The sequence below is a fragment of the Phyllobates terribilis genome, unplaced genomic scaffold (assembly GCF_046119375.1).
Source record: "Phyllobates terribilis strain yellow unplaced genomic scaffold, ASM4611937v1 Scaffold_1__5_contigs__length_1240528914, whole genome shotgun sequence".
Lineage (NCBI taxonomy): Eukaryota > Metazoa > Chordata > Amphibia > Anura > Dendrobatidae > Phyllobates > Phyllobates terribilis.
Window position 1 is genome coordinate 42,155,837 of NW_027362761.1, and position 18,860 is coordinate 42,174,696.

At 41.1% G+C, this 18,860-nt stretch overlaps 1 protein-coding gene across 1 annotated transcript in view; it reads left to right on the forward strand.

Annotated features, from left to right (window-relative positions):
* Positions 1–18,860, forward strand: part of ANO8 (anoctamin 8) — a 133,567-nt gene that overhangs the window by 76,222 nt on the left and 38,485 nt on the right. The window contains exons 4-12 of the mRNA XM_073661097.1: positions 3,294–3,432; positions 4,835–4,931; positions 6,889–7,005; positions 10,134–10,261; positions 10,832–10,993; positions 11,163–11,315; positions 12,219–12,345; positions 15,361–15,416; positions 16,025–16,099. Coding sequence (XP_073517198.1) covers positions 3,294–3,432; positions 4,835–4,931; positions 6,889–7,005; positions 10,134–10,261; positions 10,832–10,993; positions 11,163–11,315; positions 12,219–12,345; positions 15,361–15,416; positions 16,025–16,099 — 1,054 coding nt within the window. The remainder of the gene's footprint in view (positions 1–3,293; positions 3,433–4,834; positions 4,932–6,888; positions 7,006–10,133; positions 10,262–10,831; positions 10,994–11,162; positions 11,316–12,218; positions 12,346–15,360; positions 15,417–16,024; positions 16,100–18,860) is intronic.

Below are 18,860 nucleotides of genomic sequence, written 5' to 3' on the forward strand. Positions count from 1 at the left end.
GATGGCTCTCTAACAATAGCTAGGGCCGACTGCTGTCCTTTTAAGAATAGTAAGGGCCGTCTGATGTCCCTATAAAAATAGGCTTTATGACTTTCAGAGTCCCTCCATCATAAATAAAACAGGATGTGTCTAATGATGTGTCACACACCACATTGCCAGATAAGGTTGTAAAATGTTAAAATGACATTTCCCGGTGAATGCATTTGTCTTAAAAAAAACAAAACAATAGGATCTTTCTTTAGTATAAAAAACAGTGTCACCAATTTAACAACAATGTAATCACATTGTTCAGCTCTTGCACCTCCTCCTCCATCTCCGAAATGACCACATCAGTCACAAGGTGACAGCACTGCAGCACTGCCTTGGCCAAGCGGCAACAGGCTGTGCTGAAGATAACATGCTTAATGCTTAATTGGCAAACCGCCCAGCGCTGCAGAGTTGTTAAAAGCTGTAACACAGCAGCCTGATCTGTGGCTCTCACTTCTGAACATGCAGCCAGGCATGGTCGTGTGTGACAATGGGCGGAACCTGGTGACGGAGAAATGACAGACGGGGTAGATACGGTTTCCCTCAATGACCAGTCCTTTCACCGAGCTAAAGAATATGGCTGTGGTGAAATACAACTCCCACTGAGAAGCTGTTTCAGATCGAAAAACATTGTGCCCACCAGAGGATTTGATTCTGAGGGCTAACCTTTCTCTCCCGCTCAAGAGCCCCATAGCAGCTGCAAAGTTAGCGCTATCATGAACTCTCCTGAGGTAGAAGCCAAGGCACACCAGAGGATTCTCTGGTGGGACCGTCCAACCCTGCCAAGAAGCTGTCCTGGCTAAGAAAAGTGTGTGGAAAGGTTCCCGGACACTCTATGGCTGCTTTTTTACTTAGGAGGAAACACACGCAAACACGGGGAGAACATACAAAGTCCTTGCAGATGTTGTCCTTTCTGGGATTTGAACCCAGGATCCCAGCGCTGCAAGTATTCAGTGCTAACCACTGATCCAATGTGCTACCGTTCACCCTCTAATATCTAACAGGCTGGAGAAACTTGCACCTACTGCCACTCTATCTTCAGCTCCTTTTGTGAGAAAATGTATTTGGGCAGCCACTCAGTCTATCAAATAAAATTCCTGAGAAGGAAATTGTGGATGGCTTCGCTACTGGTACTGGGGGCAGTGCTAATACCATGGCGTCGTATTATAGTTTGCTGGAAATATTCCAGGCTGGTAGGAGGCAAGCAAATTCCCACAGAAAAGTACCAGCAGTAATGTACAGGGACCCGTGCTTGTAGAAGACGGAGACAACACCGAGAAAAATAGTGACGGCTGGGGACCGAGTATGGACATGAGGCATGTGGTTGTGAAAAGCTTCCGCCTCCACGAGCCTAAAAGGCCACATTTCAAGTGAAAGCAGCTTTACAAGACTTCCTGTGAGAAATGACACGCAGAGTAGATAGGGTTTCCCTCTATGCCAGTCCTTTCACCGAGCTAAATACAACTGTCAGCAAAAAAAGTTGTGGACTGGCTCCGTACCATCCCTGGCCACATTCACCTGTCCACGTGTTTGTGGTTAGGCGGTCCTTCCCAGTAAGTGCACTGGGGAGGGCACGGGTAATGTTGTGGGACTCGTGCTTGTGGAAGGCGGAGGCGATACCGGGAAATATAGAGGTGGCTGGGGACCGAGTATGGACACCCGGCTGCCACCGGCATGAGGTTGTGAAAAGCTTCCGCCTCCACGAGCCTAAAAGGCCACATTTCAAGTGCAAGCAGCTGTCAAAAATTTGGCAGTATAGTATTGCAGCCTGTGGGTGGGTGGCTGGCTGCCTGCATACTTGCGCTTGCATTCCAAGGAATGGGGTAGGGACAACTGAACCCTGCAGTGGGACAAGGACGTGGATGGTGATTGTTGCAAGTCTGCAACGACAAGTTTATGGCGGGAGGCATCTTCGCATGCGCCAAGGATCACTTATGATGGGCACACTTTTAGGCATTGACCTGGGAGTCAGAGATGCTTCCAGAGGTCTTCCCCCATGCTGTTCCCATGACTGTTCAGCACTGTATGCATGTGTCTGATGATGTGTCACACACCACATGGCCAGATAAGGTTGTAAAATGTTAAAATGAAATTTCCTGGTGAATGCATTTGTCTTGGTTGAAAGCAATGCAAAAGTGCAAAAACGCATCAAAAACGCTACGTGTGAACATAGCCCAAGGTGTGGAGGAGTATTTTTGTTTTTGGTTATTTATTTTGCCTTATATACAAGTCATTACCTTGGAAAGGATGTTCCTTAACATATTTCCCAAATCCATTTTGGTTTCGTTTTTGTATGTTTTATTGTGAGTCCGTAAAAGTGGCGTAATACTCTGACCACGTTGTTGACAGCAGTGATCTGGGAGTCAGAGATGCTTCCAGGGGTCTTGCCCATGCTGTCCCCATGTCATTTGAGCACTGTTCCCATCGATTTGGGCAATTTTTAGGCCCTCTGCACACCGCCGGGGGGAGCCACCTGAAAAATGCTTGAGTTTCCCATAGACTTACATTGGGCTCGTTGCTCAGGTCGAGCACCCGAGTATTCTAATTTGCTCGACCCGAGCAAAGAGTACCCGAGCATTTTAGTGCTCGCTCATCACTACTTACAATTTTCTTGTAAGATGTACATCTCCCACAGTGACCGTGGTAGAGCCTGATCTGTAATAACATTAGGCCAGGCTTACAAAGTGCAATTTCTGGAGAAGCAGTAATCATTACTTAGGATCCACTCCCGGCATGGTTAATTGGGAAAAAATGTATCAGAAACTGCTCCAAAGTGAATTTGACCTAACTATGAACGTGACTAAAGTATAAGGCGTTCTAGAATTTAACCTCTGAACCAGATAAGGTGAAGAAGGGTCTGGATGACTTTCTTGATAAATATAATACTACATGTTATGGGTACTGGATTCTATGATGGGTCGTTAATCCAGGAAACTAGTCTGATTTCCATATGTGGAGCCGGGATGGAATTTTTCCCCTATATGAAGCTTCTAGCGTCTGCCCCATAGGGTTTTTGTCTTCCTCTGGATCAACATGCTGGGATATACAGTAGGTTGAACTCTATTGACTTAGTTTCATAGGTTGAAGGTAGACCTATCTCTGCTACATCGCAGTATAATGTAAGTGAGTGGTCATGTTGCGACTAGCCACAATGTAGGCACATCACTTACATGACGGTAGAGTTTGGATCAACCAAACTCAAGTATATAATATTGGAGAATTAATTTCTTAACTGCCAATGAAATGGGAGCTTGTCTGTATTACAGTTTACTCCGCGGTGCGGAGGAGATTGGACTCCGTAAGCCGGTGAAAACAGAGTTTGGAGGTGGAACCCGTGTTTTCTCCTGTGAAGAGGACTACATTTATCAGAATATTGAAAATGAGCTACATTTTTTCACATCTCAGGTACATTTTTTTAATTTATTTAGATTGCATTGTGGTCTGATGGTATAGATTCTATTGTTGAACAATAAATTATGTGATATTTGTTTACATCGTATATGACTATAGACAAAACTGTGAATGTATACTTAGGGCCATAAAAATCCATGAGTTTCATGGCCAATGAGACCAAAAAGTTATTACTAGATTGTTGATGTCTAAGAAATAATATTGGGGTCTTCAATATTTCACAACCAGTCCAGGATTTGTTTTTTATTGCTGTGATAGTCTACAATAGTTTGTCTATTGCTGTCTAAAGCTACATTTTCTTTTTGTTGCTCCAATGCATGTATGAAAATGAAGCAACTTTAAAAGCGTTCTATTGTCTTGGGTCTACAGATCCTCTGCAGTCTATGGCCCCGATTCTTCACGACTGACGTTTTTCAAGCTGGTCTTGATGAGGGGGCATGTTGGAGTCGTTAAGAAGCTTGTGCGCACGCCGGGAGGTTGTCATGCCCCTGTCCTGCCCCCTCTCTGCCCACTTTGTAAGAGGTGGACAAAAATGGCACGAGAAAGTCATTGGTCGCAAAATTTTAGCTTAACCTCGCGTTGCACCAAAATTTTGCAACTTCAAAGCTTTATATGCCAGAATTCTGTTGTAAAAGCTTTGATGATCAGGCCCCATGTGTCTACATGGTAACAGACTACAAACAGACCATGTGTAGTCTGACCCTGCGGTCATTCTCCCTTCCATCTTCCCCCTTACTTCTTGCTAATATGTATGTTAGTTAGTCCTGTAGTCTATTACCTTGCCGATGAATAGATGTGCTAAGGATCTGTGGAAACCAAATAATATGACATTTTATAATCAAATTTTTAGATGCTTTAAATGCAAAAATTGACTATGAAAGTGTAAGTAGCACTAGGATCCAACTACTAAGAATGCTTCATTCTCTTTTTCAGGCATTTTCTAGTAATACAAGGCCTGAAGAGACCTATACTAGATGAAGTTTCTTTTTATGTTAATAATTACTCTTCTTTTCAGTGAAACTATAAATGTTGCAACATAGCTCCGCGTACTTACTTCAAGAGAAAAAAAAAAATTGTCTCGCTTTTTGCATCACATATAAATGTTATTGTTCCTGTTCACTCGATAAATTACTGAGCTTGTTCTGGAAAGCAGTTGCTGTGTCATTTACTATACATTCCTGCAAGATGTTAGAAAATTTATAACCCTAAGAGTCTGTTCACATCTGTGCCATCATATTCATCGCACCATGATCACCAACAGCACCCAAAGGACTACATTGACTTGTAATGGCTTCCACCAAAAAATTAGCACTGGGTGCTGTAAAGCATAGCCTGAGTGCTACAATAACCTGGAACATTCAGTTTCATTCACATTATATTTTCTTTCATTTTTAAGGAACGTCAGAGCATCATCCGGTACTGGATGGAGAACCTCAGAGCTAAACAAGGGGAATCTTTGCACAATATCCACTTCCTAGAGGGCCAGCCAATTAGTGAGTGAGCTCCTGTCCTCTTCTGCTTCTTGTAAAGAAGGCCATACACATAAGATGGCTGCCGCCAAATGTTCGCTCGGCAGGCAGCTATCTCTCCTGATAAATTGGACCCATAGTCTTCAGAATAAGATTTGTCACGATTTTGATTGGTTGGGACTTTTTCAATTTTGACATTTGCTAGATTGTTTTTGGTTATTACTGTATATTATGTGGAACACTACACTGGGAATCGTTAAAGGGACTGTCTGCTATTTGTCACAAAAGGCCCCAAAAATAAGCACATAATCACTAGTTGTCCAACTGCTGATTACCAGTTGCAAATTGCGAGCAAACATGGCAGCTAGTGTTGAGATTTTCTGGGTTCACTGGCACAGGAGAGGAAGATGGTTGCAAGATACCAGAGCCCACCTGCTGAGATTGCTCTTGAAATCATAAAGAGAAAGTTCATCAATGTGCACTGAGTCCTGTCCTGTTTCTTCACCGTGGTGTTATTTAAAGGGGATATGCATGCATGTCCTGAGCAGAGAGGGCAGGTTGTGTGTTATTTTATCTCTTATGTTTCTTTCCTCCTTGATCTCCCCCATTAATTTATATTCCTCTGAAGGAATTTGGATAAACAGTGTTATATTTATTTCTATAGGTATTTACTGAATAAAGTAACCCCAGGGCCCATATATCCATGTAAATGAATTGCCCCTTTACCCAATATTTGAGATACATATATACGCAGCACAAGCTGTGCATACACATACATGTATGTGTGCATGTGAAAGAGTCTGGCATTGTTGCTGGCTGTGCGAGTGTGAGGAGCTGTAGGTCTGTAGGGCTCTCGGTCACAGTGTCTGAACTACAGTCCCACTTTATGCTACTCAGCAGAATGACTGTATAGGCTGCACAGCAGTCGCCAGATTCATTTCTTACTTTCTGAAACAATAGTTTTCATTTTATATTTTATTCATAGAATCTTGTAAGCTTGCACTTTTGCTTATATGAATAGTACATGAGTTAACTGCTATTTGTACCAGTTCAGGGGATATAAGATAAAAACTCACTAATACCGGCTTATGTAAATTAGTTTTCTCAAGAAAGCATCATTTTTGTTATATAGCAGAGTACAATACAAAGTTATATTGTTGTACAGTGTTAGCCCAAAAAATCGATGTAAATATTTTTATGCCCAAAAATGACAAAAGTATTCTTGGAGTGATACCTTTATTGGCTAACCAGAAAAAAAAATACATATTTGCAAGTTTTCAGATCACAGAGACTCCTTCTTCAGGCCGGTTAGCCAATAAAGGTATCACTCCGAAAATACTTTTGTCATTTTTGGACATAAAAGTATTTACATCGATTGTTATATAGCATAAATCTGATTAGTCTTGAAAATTGGAACTCTGGGACCTTGTGTAGTGTGTCAAAGACTACCTTCTGGACATCTGTCAAGTGAGCAGTCTTTCCCATGATGGAGCCTACTGAAACAGACTAAAGGACCTTTTTAAACTCTTAGGAAGCCTTTGCAGATGTATTTTGTTAATTATTCTAATTTACTGAGATAATGACTTTTGTGTTTTCATTGGCTGTAAGCCATAATCATCCACATTAACAGAAAAACACTTGAAATAGATCACTCTGTAATGACTCTATATATAATGAGTTTCACTTTTTTGTATTGAAGAACTGAAATAAATTTACTTTTTGATGATATTCTAATTTAGTGAGATGCACCTCTAAATATCTCATGGACATTAGAGAAGTATGTCTTCATTTGCACCCGCTTTGCACTTATCAGACCAAGAAAGCCCATTCTTGGATCAGTGTGGGTCCCAGCAGTCACACCTTGATAGATTAGACATTTCCGCAATATTATAGCTAGATGCCATAAATGACTTTGTTCACGTTAGTACAAATAACAAAATTCTATCACTACTCTGTGTCTCATTGCCCTTCTCCTATTTAGTCCCTGAGCTTGCTGCCCGTGGAGTTATCCAGCAGGTTTTCCCTGTGCATGAACAGAGAATATTGAGCCGGCTCATGAAGTCCTGGGTCCAGGCTGTGTGCGAGAGACAGCCCCTAGGTAAGGGATCACTCAATGATGTTTGTGCCTAACATTCTGTTCTCACTTGTCCATAAATAGTGTATGCCCACAAAACACATTGCATTATACAGTATATCTAATAAATTATACAAAGTGTCCATTCTGCTACATTTTACATTATTCTCCAGGGAAGCATTGCATAGCCTCTTGCTTACACCCACTCAATAGCACTTGGACTTTGTCATTGAGCTTTCTAATTACTTGGATAGTGCAGGCAAGCTCTTTTCGGTTTGTGCATAATTTTTCATGAGCTTTAAACTGATGAAGCAATAGGAATTGATACGACTTCATTTTACAATGTACCACTTCGCCGTGCCATCACTACCCATAGGAAGATAATGAGCATTCCCAGAACAAAGACCCGTCTTGTCTACACCTACTTACTGGGTGTTAGAGATACTTGCCATTTGTTATGCTGTGTTACCAACAGTAGTTTGTATGATCCTTTATGTATGGAAGAAAGGGGCTATAAACTAGCACAAAGGGTGGTTGTTTGTAGTGGCTACATTTATAGTTTTGTGGCATGTCATTGGCTTAATATTACAAAGGATGATTGTACTTCTCATACATGCAAAGCTTAAAACATACACCAAATGGACAAAAGTATTGGGGCACCTTCACATTACACCTACAGGAGATTTTATGACCGCCCATGCTAGATTGATTAGCATTAAAGGGAATTGGTCAGCATGTTTTTGTTATTTCAACTGAGAGCAGCATAATATAGGGCACAAAAGCCTAATTACAGGGATGTGGCACTTATTAGGCTGTGTGTTGTAGTTTCAATATAATCAGCATTTTCTCAGCAGGAGATTAACACTATAGGACTACATCTCACGTGCAGGCCAGTCCAGCTAATCTGTGCAACCTCCGCTCCACCACTAATTGGCAGCTTGCTGATAATTCACAAGGTACACAGGAAGCTGCTGAACAGGGGTGTGGGCAGGGTTATACACAGGGGTGTGGGCAGGGTTAGACACAGGGGTGTGGGCAGGGTTAGACACAGGGGTGTGGGCAGGGTTAGACACAGGGGTGTGGGCAGGGTTAGACACAGGGGTGTGGGCAGGGTTAGACACAGGGGTGTGGGCAGGGTTATACACAGCCCAGAAGATTAACTTCAGCCAGAAAAGCATTTGTGAGGTCATAAATTGATGTTGGATAAGAGAGCCTAGCTTGTAATCTCCATTCTATTTAATGCCAAAGGTGTTAAATGGGGCTCAGGTCAGGGCACTGTGTGGTTGGGTCCAATTAAGTTCATCCACACCAAACTTGCCCAACCATGCCCTTATGGACCTTGCTTGGTGCACTTGGGCACAGTCTTGCTGGAACAGAAAAAGGGCGTCAAACTTTTCCCACATAGTTAGTTAGAAATATACAATTGTCTAAAATGTATTGGTATGCGGAAGAATTACGATTTCCCTTCACTGGAGCTAATCCACCAAACATTGCAATTTGCTTAATACAGTCAGACACTTAACATTCTCCTGGTATTCACCAAACCAAGACTCATCTATCAGACTGACAGATACAGAAGTGTAATTCATCACTCCACATAACACATGTCCACTGCTTCAGAGCCCAGTGGCTACATCACTCCACCCGACACTTGGCATTGTGCTTGGTGATGTAAGGCTTGCATGCAGCTGTTCAGCCATTTAAACTCCTGCCATGAAGCTCCAGCCTCACAGTTTTTATGCAAATGTTGATACTAGAGAAGGGTTGAACTCTGTAGTTACTGACTCGTATAATATAATAGTGATGAATGCTGGATTCTGTGGTGACTCATACAGATCTACACAAATATTTGTGGATAGCCGAATGTGTCATTCACATTGTATGCCTATATACAACTCCATTACATACACTCAGTATATTTTGGAGTTGTATATAGGCATGCAATGTGAGTACTGGGAAAGTATTCTTAGAAAATTACATATTTATTAGAATTATCTCTTAATGGGAACCTGTCACCAAGTTTTTCTACTAAATCTGAGAGTAGCATGATGTAGTAGCAGAGACCCTGATTACAGTGTTGTGTCACTTCAGGGGTGTACTTACCATTGATACAACCCAAGAGTTGAGATAGAGCCCACTTCTACATCCTAAGCAGGTGGAATTGTGCATTATGATGATCTACTGGACTGCAAATGGCCGATATATTGTTCTTACACAGGGGCCATCTTCTGTCTGTGTCACTTACTGTACTTTACTGGTTGCTGCAGTTTTGCTAAAATCACTGTTGTCTCTGCTGCAGATCTAGCAATTCTCTAAATGCTGAGCTCTGTATAACGCCACCCACACCACTGATTGGCAGCTTTTTGTGTGCACTGTACGTAGGCAGAAAGCTTCCAGTCAGTGGTGGGGATGTGGTTTGAATACATGGCAGCAGGGTTATTAGTCCTCTAGTGATAATCTCCTGCTTTATAAAACATTTTTTTTTTTAATTAAAACTACAGAAAACAGGCTCCAACCCGCAAAGCTGATCTGGCAACAGCAATCAGAGATAGTTGGAGCCAGACTGATGAAGAGTACTGTTTGTCACTCATTAAGTCCAAGCCTCAGAGACTGCAAGCTGTTATTAAAGCCAGAGGTGGTGCAACAAAATACTAGTGATGTATTGGAGTGTTCTTTTGTGTGTTTGTTTTTCATGATTCCATAATTTTTCCTTAGAATTGAGTGATTCCATAATTTTTTCCCTCTGCTTGGTCTGAAAAAAATTACCCTTACTGAGTACCACATTTTTAATCTTGATTTCTTTTAGTGTTTCTTAAAGCCCTGAAGTTGCCATTTGAAATGACTTTAGTTTTGTGCCATGTCTGTGATCTGCTTTTTTTCAACAACATTAAACAACTGAATGAACATCCTCCGAGCCCGGTGATTCCAGAATTTTTGCCAGGGGTTGTATTATGGACATTATGTCAGAGTTATTTGAGGACTATCCTAATGTGTCTAGTTTCTGGGTGGTGTATAAGTAGTTAAAGTCATTAATGTAATCACATAAATTGCTAGTCCTGCACACATATATTAATAATCTGGCAGTGTTCTAGAATTGAAACATACCATTATTGGCAATGTTATAGTTCAGCTTTTGTATATTTTCTTTCCAGATGAGATTTGTGAGTATTTTGGGGTGAAGATTGCCATGTATTTCTCATGGCTTGGCTTCTACACCTCTTCACTGGTCTATCCTGCTGTCTTTGGCATGATGCTTTGGTTCTTCACTGAATCTGACCAGGTAGGTGGTCCCTTTGAGAAATGAAATAGCATTTTGTAAAGTTGATTCTTACCATTATCTTTATATTTATTTGTTGGCTGTTGGGTTGTTTGCCTTCACTTGTGAAATCTAATGAGCGGACTATGAGCTGTTGCTGATGACTACTAGACTTGTAGAATTGGTTTTCTATCACAAAGGGAATTGAAAGACTGCTAGAATTTAAGTGTTACCATGCCCCTGAGATGACTGAAAGGCACACAACAGTGGTCTACTAACACTGGGATCAATGATTCCAACTCTAGTTTAGTGTCGTGATCTGTCAAAGTATGCAGAACAAACAACAACTCTTAGTGTTACCGAGGTCTTCAAAGAGAAGCAACGCACTGATATGTAGCTGCACCTAATAGTTTAGTTGGTATCTTGGTGACCAATCCATTATTTTTAAAGAGTTCTTCCCATTTCAGCCATCAATGGACCAGGTGAGAATAGCTATGTGTTTGATTTTCATAATTTTCCTCTATTTATTACGTGCAGATATGACTATACCTAAAACTTAACTTGGGTACTTTGACATCTGTTTGCCTTTGTTAGACCAGCCGTGATATCTGCTGTGTGGTCTTTGCACTCTTCAATGTAGTTTGGGCTACACTGTTTCTAGAAGGTTGGAAACGGAGAGGAGCAGAGCTCGCCTACAAGTGGGGGACATTAGATACCCCTGCAGAATTCATTGAGGAGCCACGACCACAGTTCAGGGTAAGTGCGAGAACCGTGTGATGACAAACTAGAGTATATTTCTGTGGTGTCAGGACCCGTTTGCTGCGTAGTATTAGCAGTAATGTGAATAATTTGGTGGAGACAGTTTATACTTGGTCTATTATCTGTTTGCAATGGCAAATCTTTCTCTATTCTCAATCTTTCATAGGGTGTCAAGAGGATCAGTCCAGTGACCAATTGTGAGGAGTTCTACTATCCCCCATGGAAGCGCCTCCTTTTCCAGTCCTGTGTCAGTCTGCCTGTCTGCATGTCCTGTCTCTGCTTCGTCTTTGTTGTGATGCTTGCTTGCTTCGAGCTGCAGGTAAGTGAATCTTACACTCCTTCAGCCGTTCAGCCATTCACAGGAGCTCAGACACTAGTCCTTCTCTCACACCTTACAAGTGGCATTGAATATTAACACTGCTGCAATTAGAAAAATAGATTGTTTTTACACCAGAGATTAATGGGAATTTCTTGCAAACATTTTCAGCTGTCTCGAACGTATATTTCTTTAGAAAATACTAGTTACCTAGATTTATCGCTCTATGGGGAAGATTGGAGCCCAATGAGGACTTACAAGACCTATTAAATGTATTTCTCCCCAGCTAGTGACCTATAAGTAGTGGAAAATGGGACTAAAGTGCAGCTTCACCCCCTTCAATTTTCCAGAGAAAAAATTGACCTGCCGCCAGCTTCAGTGTTTCATGGAGCGGCACTTTTCAATACAAGTCTATGAGAGCCTCGTTCTGGCTCTTGTAGACTTGTATTGAGAGCTTGTGGCTGTTGGAAGCTGCGCTCACAAGATGGCACCGCAGGACCGGAGTGGTGCCAAAAACCGGTGAAGACGGTGGAGGGTGAGTACTGTATATGACCTGGTCAGAGGGCTTAGATTTAATGCGCCACTCCAGTGCTGAAAAAAACAAAACGCTGAAGTGGTGCTTTAAGTGTTATTTACCTCTGTTCAAATAATTTTTTTCTCCTCGACATTTTTCACTTTTCATAAAGCCAACCCTATCTATCAGTTTGCCACAGTAAACAGTGTTGGCCATGGGGGGAGCAAAGGCAATCAGATAATATCCCAGGGTCAACTAGATAACATGTCTATTTGTAATAATCCTCAATATATTGTGCATTAACCTCAACAGAAAGATCTAAAACTTTTTGAAAGTCTGCCATTGTGTTTGCCGTTTCTGCAAATCTGACTACTCTTAATGTTCTTTTGTAGGAGTTCGTCCTCAGTATCAGAGAGCTCCCAAGACTTGTACGCTTCTTTCCCAAGATCCTTCTGGCTGTTATAGTTAGTTCCTGTGACGAGGTGTACCGAAAGATTGCGTACTGGTTAAATGATATGGGTACATGTTATCAACTTGCTTGTTACTGACACGTGTTGCTTTTCTACAGTGGGTACGGAAAGTATTCAGACCCCTTTTAAATTTTTCACTCTTTGCTTCATTGCAGCCATTTGGTAAATTCTAAACCCAATTGAGCATCTCTGGAGATACCTGAAAATGGCTGTCCACCAACGTTCACCATCCAACCTGACGAAACTGGAGTGGATCTGCAAGGAAGAATGGCAGAAGATCCCCAAATCCAGAGGTGAAAAACTTGTTTCATCATTCCCAAGAAGACTCATGGCTGTACTAGCTCAAAAGGGTGCTTCTACTCAATACTGAGCAAAGGGTCTGAATACTTATGACCATGTGATATTTCAGTTTTTCTTTTTTAATAAATTTGCATAAATTTCTACATTTCTGTTTTTTTTCAGTCAAGAAGGGGTGCAGAGTGTACTTTAATGAAAAAAAATGAACTGTTTAGAATTTACCAAATGGCGGCAATGAAACAAAGAGTGAAAAATTTAAAGGGGTCTGAACACTTTCCATACCCACTGTACTTCTCATATTGTTTCTTTATAGTTTATTACTAGTATATTTCTTATGTTTCTTACTTGCCTTATAATGAGCTGACAATAGACTTTAGTTAGCACTTTCCATTCTGCAAGTCTGTGAGACCTGGCACATCTGGGGGAAAAGAAAGTTCTGACAGGTTGGATTTGTATTGGTCAGATCTGTTGATTTCCTCAGAGATAAGTGCCACAAAGTGTCTGGCACAAATTTTGGTTTTCACAAAGTTTCATATTTCAGTGTTTATAGATCTTTTATAGTTAGGTGTTTCTATAGTTACTGTAGTACAATTATAAGTATATCATAAGTCTTTATTCTTTTACTGACAAATTCATCAAGTTTATGGAGAGACTCAATATTTACTGTGTTGACCACAAGACTTTTGCAATTCACCCTGACATGCTGGATATCCGCTTCTGGGCCAAATCCTAACTGATGACAACCCATTCTTGTCTAATCAGTGCTTGGATAAATCAATAGAAGCAATGTTGCACTGTTCACTGTGAGATAATAATAATTATCATAACATCATGAGCATAGTGTGGGGTTAAAGGGATATCATGGTTCTCAGCTTCTATTAAGAGTCTATAGACCAGCAAAAGAGGAGGAAAAAGTGGCACTCACCATCCCTTAAAATACAATCTTTATTTCTTGCACATGAAAGGCATAAAATCTGGTCGCAGGAGAATGTGAGAAGCGTGAGGACTATGGCCGTTTCGCGTTCATTCAACTCTTCTACAGGTCACTGTACTCATCACGCTGATTGTATTTTAAGGGATGGGGAGTGCCACTTTTTCCTCTTTTGCTGGACTATAATCAGTGTTTGGAGTTGATCACAATTTATATGTTTTAGTTTGTTCAGCAACCTTTTGAGGATTGACTACAGGTTCTCAATGGGATGGAAATCTGGGGAGTTTCCTGGCCATGGACTCAAAATGTCAGTGTTTTGTTCACCGAGCCACTCAGTTATCCTTTTTGCCATGTGACATGGTGCTTCTTCATGCTGGAGATAGCATTGTTCATCACCAAATTACCTCTGAATCATTGGGAGAAGTTTCTCTTGGATATTCACATCCCATTATATATTCATTTGTTTGTTTTTAGGCAGAATTGTGAGTGAGCCCACTCCCTTACATGAAAAGCAACCGCACACATGAATGGTCTCAGGATTAATACTAGTAGTGCTCACCTTTTCTTCTCCAGACAGTCATTTTTATAGATGTCCCCAACAGTCATTATGGGGCTTCATCAGAGAAAATTATTTTACCCCAGTCCCTTGCAGTCCAATCCTTGGACTTTTTGCAAAATATCAGTCTGTCCTTGATGTTTTTCTTGGAGAGATGTGGCTTCTTTACCGCCCTTCTTGACACCATTTCAGCCTCCAAAACTCTTAATTTCACTATGCATGCAGGTGCACTGACACCTGCTTGCTGCCATTCCTGTGCAAGCTCTGCACTGGTGTTGAACCAATCTCATAGCTGAATTCTTTATTGGAGACATTCTTGGGCATCCTGAAGCCTTCTTCACCTCAGTTGAACCTCTCTCTTTGACGTTCTTGAGAATTTGATAAATGTTTGATTTAGTGACAATCTTACAAGCAGCAGTGTCCTTGCCTCCAGGGCTGTGGAGTCTGTAAACCAAACCTCCGACTCCTCAATTTCCATGACACAGACTCCCTGACTCCGACTCCCTCATACATGGCTCATGTTTAAGTGATAAATTTACTGTAGCACAGATTCATCTCAGCTAAAAGTCTAGACCCTTAGATCAGGAATAGGACAGACATTTATAGGACATTTCATAACTTTCCCAAATTCTTATGAAAAAAATATTCCCCACAAACTGTACCCAATTTATTATACATTTTAGGAGTTGGAGTTGGTCCATTTTATACCGACTCCGATTCCACCAAAATGGACACTGACTCCACGACTCCGATTCCACAGCCCTGCTTGCCTCTAAAAGACCTTTTGATACAAAGCAATGATGCACTTGTTTTTAAGAGATATGACCATGATTTCAAACACCAGCCAGAGTGATATCAGCTGCCTTGTCCTCGTTAACACTTACTCCTGAGCTAAAGCGAAGTCCACTGAAATGATGTAAGCAGCTAATTTTGTGGCTGGGCTAAAATTCAGTGAACAAGGTTTTTTTTTTTTAATTTTCATGACCATTAATGACTGCAATTTTTCGCAATTCATCCGATCACTTTTTATAACAATCTAGAGTTAACGCAAATTGCTACTATAAAAACTGAAGCAGTAAACTTTGTGAAAACTAAAATTTGTGTCAGTATCAAGACTTTAGGCTTCGAATTTATGATTGCTTAGCTGAAGTTTTGGCTGTCAGTGACCCATCCGTTTTCTCTGACCAGCTTTATTTTTCTTCCATGCCGTTTAATGCTATGGATATTTTCCATTTCCTATGTTTATTCACCTTCTTTCCCCTTTACTATTTTCTTTACAGAGAATTACCGTTTACAGAGTGCCTATGAGAAACATCTAATCATCAAAATTGTTTTAGTAAGTACTCTTCCAAAAAGGTGGGTTGTCTAAAAGGTTGGGCGCAAACGTCAAGAGTTGTAATGTCCCTGATTACAGGGATGCTCCTGTGAAGAACAGATTTAGCAGACTCCCAACTATACCACCATATATAAGTTTTATGGCTCCGCTAAGCAACTTACTTCGCACGGACGGTCATTTATCTTATATTGTAGTGACCGTACCAGACATTTTGCGCGTGAACGCTCGTTGTGCCGAATGAAGAGTCGTGCTGATGAGCCTTTTATTTTAAACTTGCTACAACTGTATATTCATAGAGGAGGGCACAGAAGTAGCATCAAGTATTGATATTTTAGCTTCTATTTTAGTAGCCTTTGTATGTTCTCTGTTGCATGAATTGAGATTGATAGGGGTTGACCAGGATTAGAAAGAAAAGGTCTGTCTATGGACCGTGCCTGGTAATGCTGTTCAGCCCTATTCAGCTGTATGTATTTAGGCTGTAATACAAGACCCAGATCTGGAAAAAAAGAAAACAGATTCTTTTTCTCATCCTGGATAACTCCTTATTAAGACCAAACTTGTTTTTGAGACCTATTACAAACTGTGTTTCTTATTTTCCTTCTATTAAGTTCCAGTTTGTAAATTCCTACCTGAGTCTTTTCTACATTGGTTTCTACCTCAAGGACATGGAGCGACTCAAGGAGGTGAGGGGGAGCATCTTTCCATGCTTTTACTTTTTTTCTGTGTGCATTTCTAGTTATTACAATGTTGGGTCTTGTGATGATGACATTTGTACCATTGCTTCTAAACATTTTTTTTTTTCTAAAAAGGCTGGTTTGTGTGCACTAACATAACATGTTTTAACCGATAAAACATGTTTTAGCTTTACTATTAAATTAAAGCCAAGATCCATTGTATGGCCTGGCCGAGGGTTGACTAGATATGAGAATATATATATGTACACGCATACAGAGTGCAGTCCATAAGTCTTTGCATAGTGACATGGTTTGGCTCTTTATTTCATCCCATTGGACTTGTGTTGATAAGATGGTGATTATTGTTGCCTATTCTGTTTGTTTATTTGGTTGTCCGTTCATACTTCACCTCTTTCTTCATCAAGCCATTTTACCGGTTTCTTTCTACTCTCATCATGTTTAAGGTCACTGTTTGATGGGGACGGACATGCATGCCTGGGAAGTGAAATGGCTTAAAGGTTAAGTTCAGTGTTTGTCATTTTCTTTTTCTAGAAATATCCTGCCAATATAAGGATAATTGTACGGTACAATGTCCATCTCTGGCTGTAACTCTTCTCTTTTTACAGCGGGTGCTGAGTCTTGCTCCTTCTTATGTTGCCGCTCAGGACTATAAATGCAGTATCTCCTGCCCCCTGCTTCATATTGCAAACTCAGATCAACTGCAGTTAATCATCCGCGTTCAATCAATGCTGTGGTTCTGTGAGGTGGCAGGAGGACCAAAACTCAGATCTTCTCCCTGTTTACAGTTCTTTCCTATAAGGCTTGCAGCCGGGTATGTGCATAGTCTGTATGCATGTGGTGAACTGCATTCAATTCATTGTGCTGCCTACGTCTTGATCAACAGTGACCGGATTAAATCAGAATCACATGTCACAGGGTTTCGACTCTAATATCACATTGATCTCTCTTAAAGGGTTGTTCCCTTCTCATTATTTTTAAATGATACAACATGCAAGAGGAGCGTTTCACTGTTGCAACCACAACCGTGACCAACTTGTCACCGCTGCAACCAGTGATTGGCTGCAGCTGTCACTTTTCTGCAAAGCCATATCAAAATGTACAGACACTGGCTCTGTACATCCTTTTCCAACTGTACAGACATATGACCGCTGTAACAAACACTGGCCTGTCAGTGCATCTTTTAGATCAACATTCAGTTGGAACCTGGAAACAGTGTCCGGACATCTATAAGTGTCTATTTGTATGCTGGAAAATCGGAAAGCTATAGTAACTCAAATTTATCTTATTATACAAGTGAAACCATATATAAATAAATAAGAGGATGTAATACGCATAATATGGCAGCTGCACAGTTTACCATAATAAAGAACAGATGCACTAAATATGATATTTAGTATTAATTATCACTACTAGGTACTGTCACAGCTACAACTTGCTCATAGATTTTTAATACTAAGTGCCTGATCTTCAGATATCAGTGCCAGTTTTGGGTCCTTTGAGCTCTGTTTCTGGCTTATGCTCTGCCCAGGAGATTATCTCTATGTGCAAAGGTGGCTATTTGATCTCAAAAGATAAGTAAGCGACCTTCTTTACTTGTGCATTGGCTGTGATAGAGGAGGGGGCTGGCTTAGCTATTAAATTGAGTCAGTTAGAAAGTCCTCCTCAAACACCCACTGATGGGCTGATGGCGTGCAGACACTGGAAAAATGTTCCTATGTCAAGCACAAGCCAGAAGTAGAGCTGCCAAGACAACATTAAAACTAGGACTTCGACAGAGCTTTGGCAGTACAAGTATATTGAATACACATTGAAATATAATTTTAAAGGCTGTCTTGTCTCAATGTGGTGATAGAATATTTTAGAAAGCAGAAGTGCCTAAACACGTTAGTATGCAAATTGCAATCCCACAAGTCACAATCAACCCTTTAACGAGCCTTGCTATATGACTTAGGATAAAAGCCCAATCAGAATCTCAATTTGCAGACACGGTGTTTCGGGCTGTTGGCCCTCGTCAGTGCAAAGTATGAGAAATGATTTGGCTGCTGCTTCCAGTAGGTGGCGCTATAGAGTTCAAGTCCTCTTTTTCTCTGAAGAGGCAATTTGCATATTAAATTTCCCAGAGGAGCATTGCATGGCGAATAAGCCTCCTTACCTTAACGTGCCAGAGCCGGTATGTCACTCTCCACAAGGAGAAACGCTACCCCTTAGACCTTAGTCCAGAGCCTCTCATCTAGCCAAATCAATTCTCATACTTTGCACTGACGAGGGCCAACAGCCCAAAACACCGTGTCTGCAAATTGAGATTCTGATTTGGCTTTTATCCTAAGTCATATTGCACGACTCGTTAAAGGGTTGATTGTGACTTCGGATGGCACATGCATGGTTTGTGTGCCGTGCAATTTCTTTCTCTCACCCATGGACTTGCATTGGCAAGTCTCATCCGATATATGCTGCCACTAGCAGTGTGCTGCAATATTTTTCTCAGTCTCATCCGTTCATCGTAGATGAACACTGAATCAGTGAATAACATTAGTTAGAGTGCAATCCGATTTTTTATCCGATTGCACTCGTCCGATTTATACGCCGATGAGTATGAACCCTTAGTGCTCTATTAGGCTGTGTACCCACGATGCGTTTTTTAAGCTTTTCCGCAGCGGCAAAAACGCTGCAGAAACGCTTAAAAACCGCATGGTAGAAAGCCTGCCTTGTCCCCCAATGATAATCCGCATGTGCTGTGCACATGCTGCGG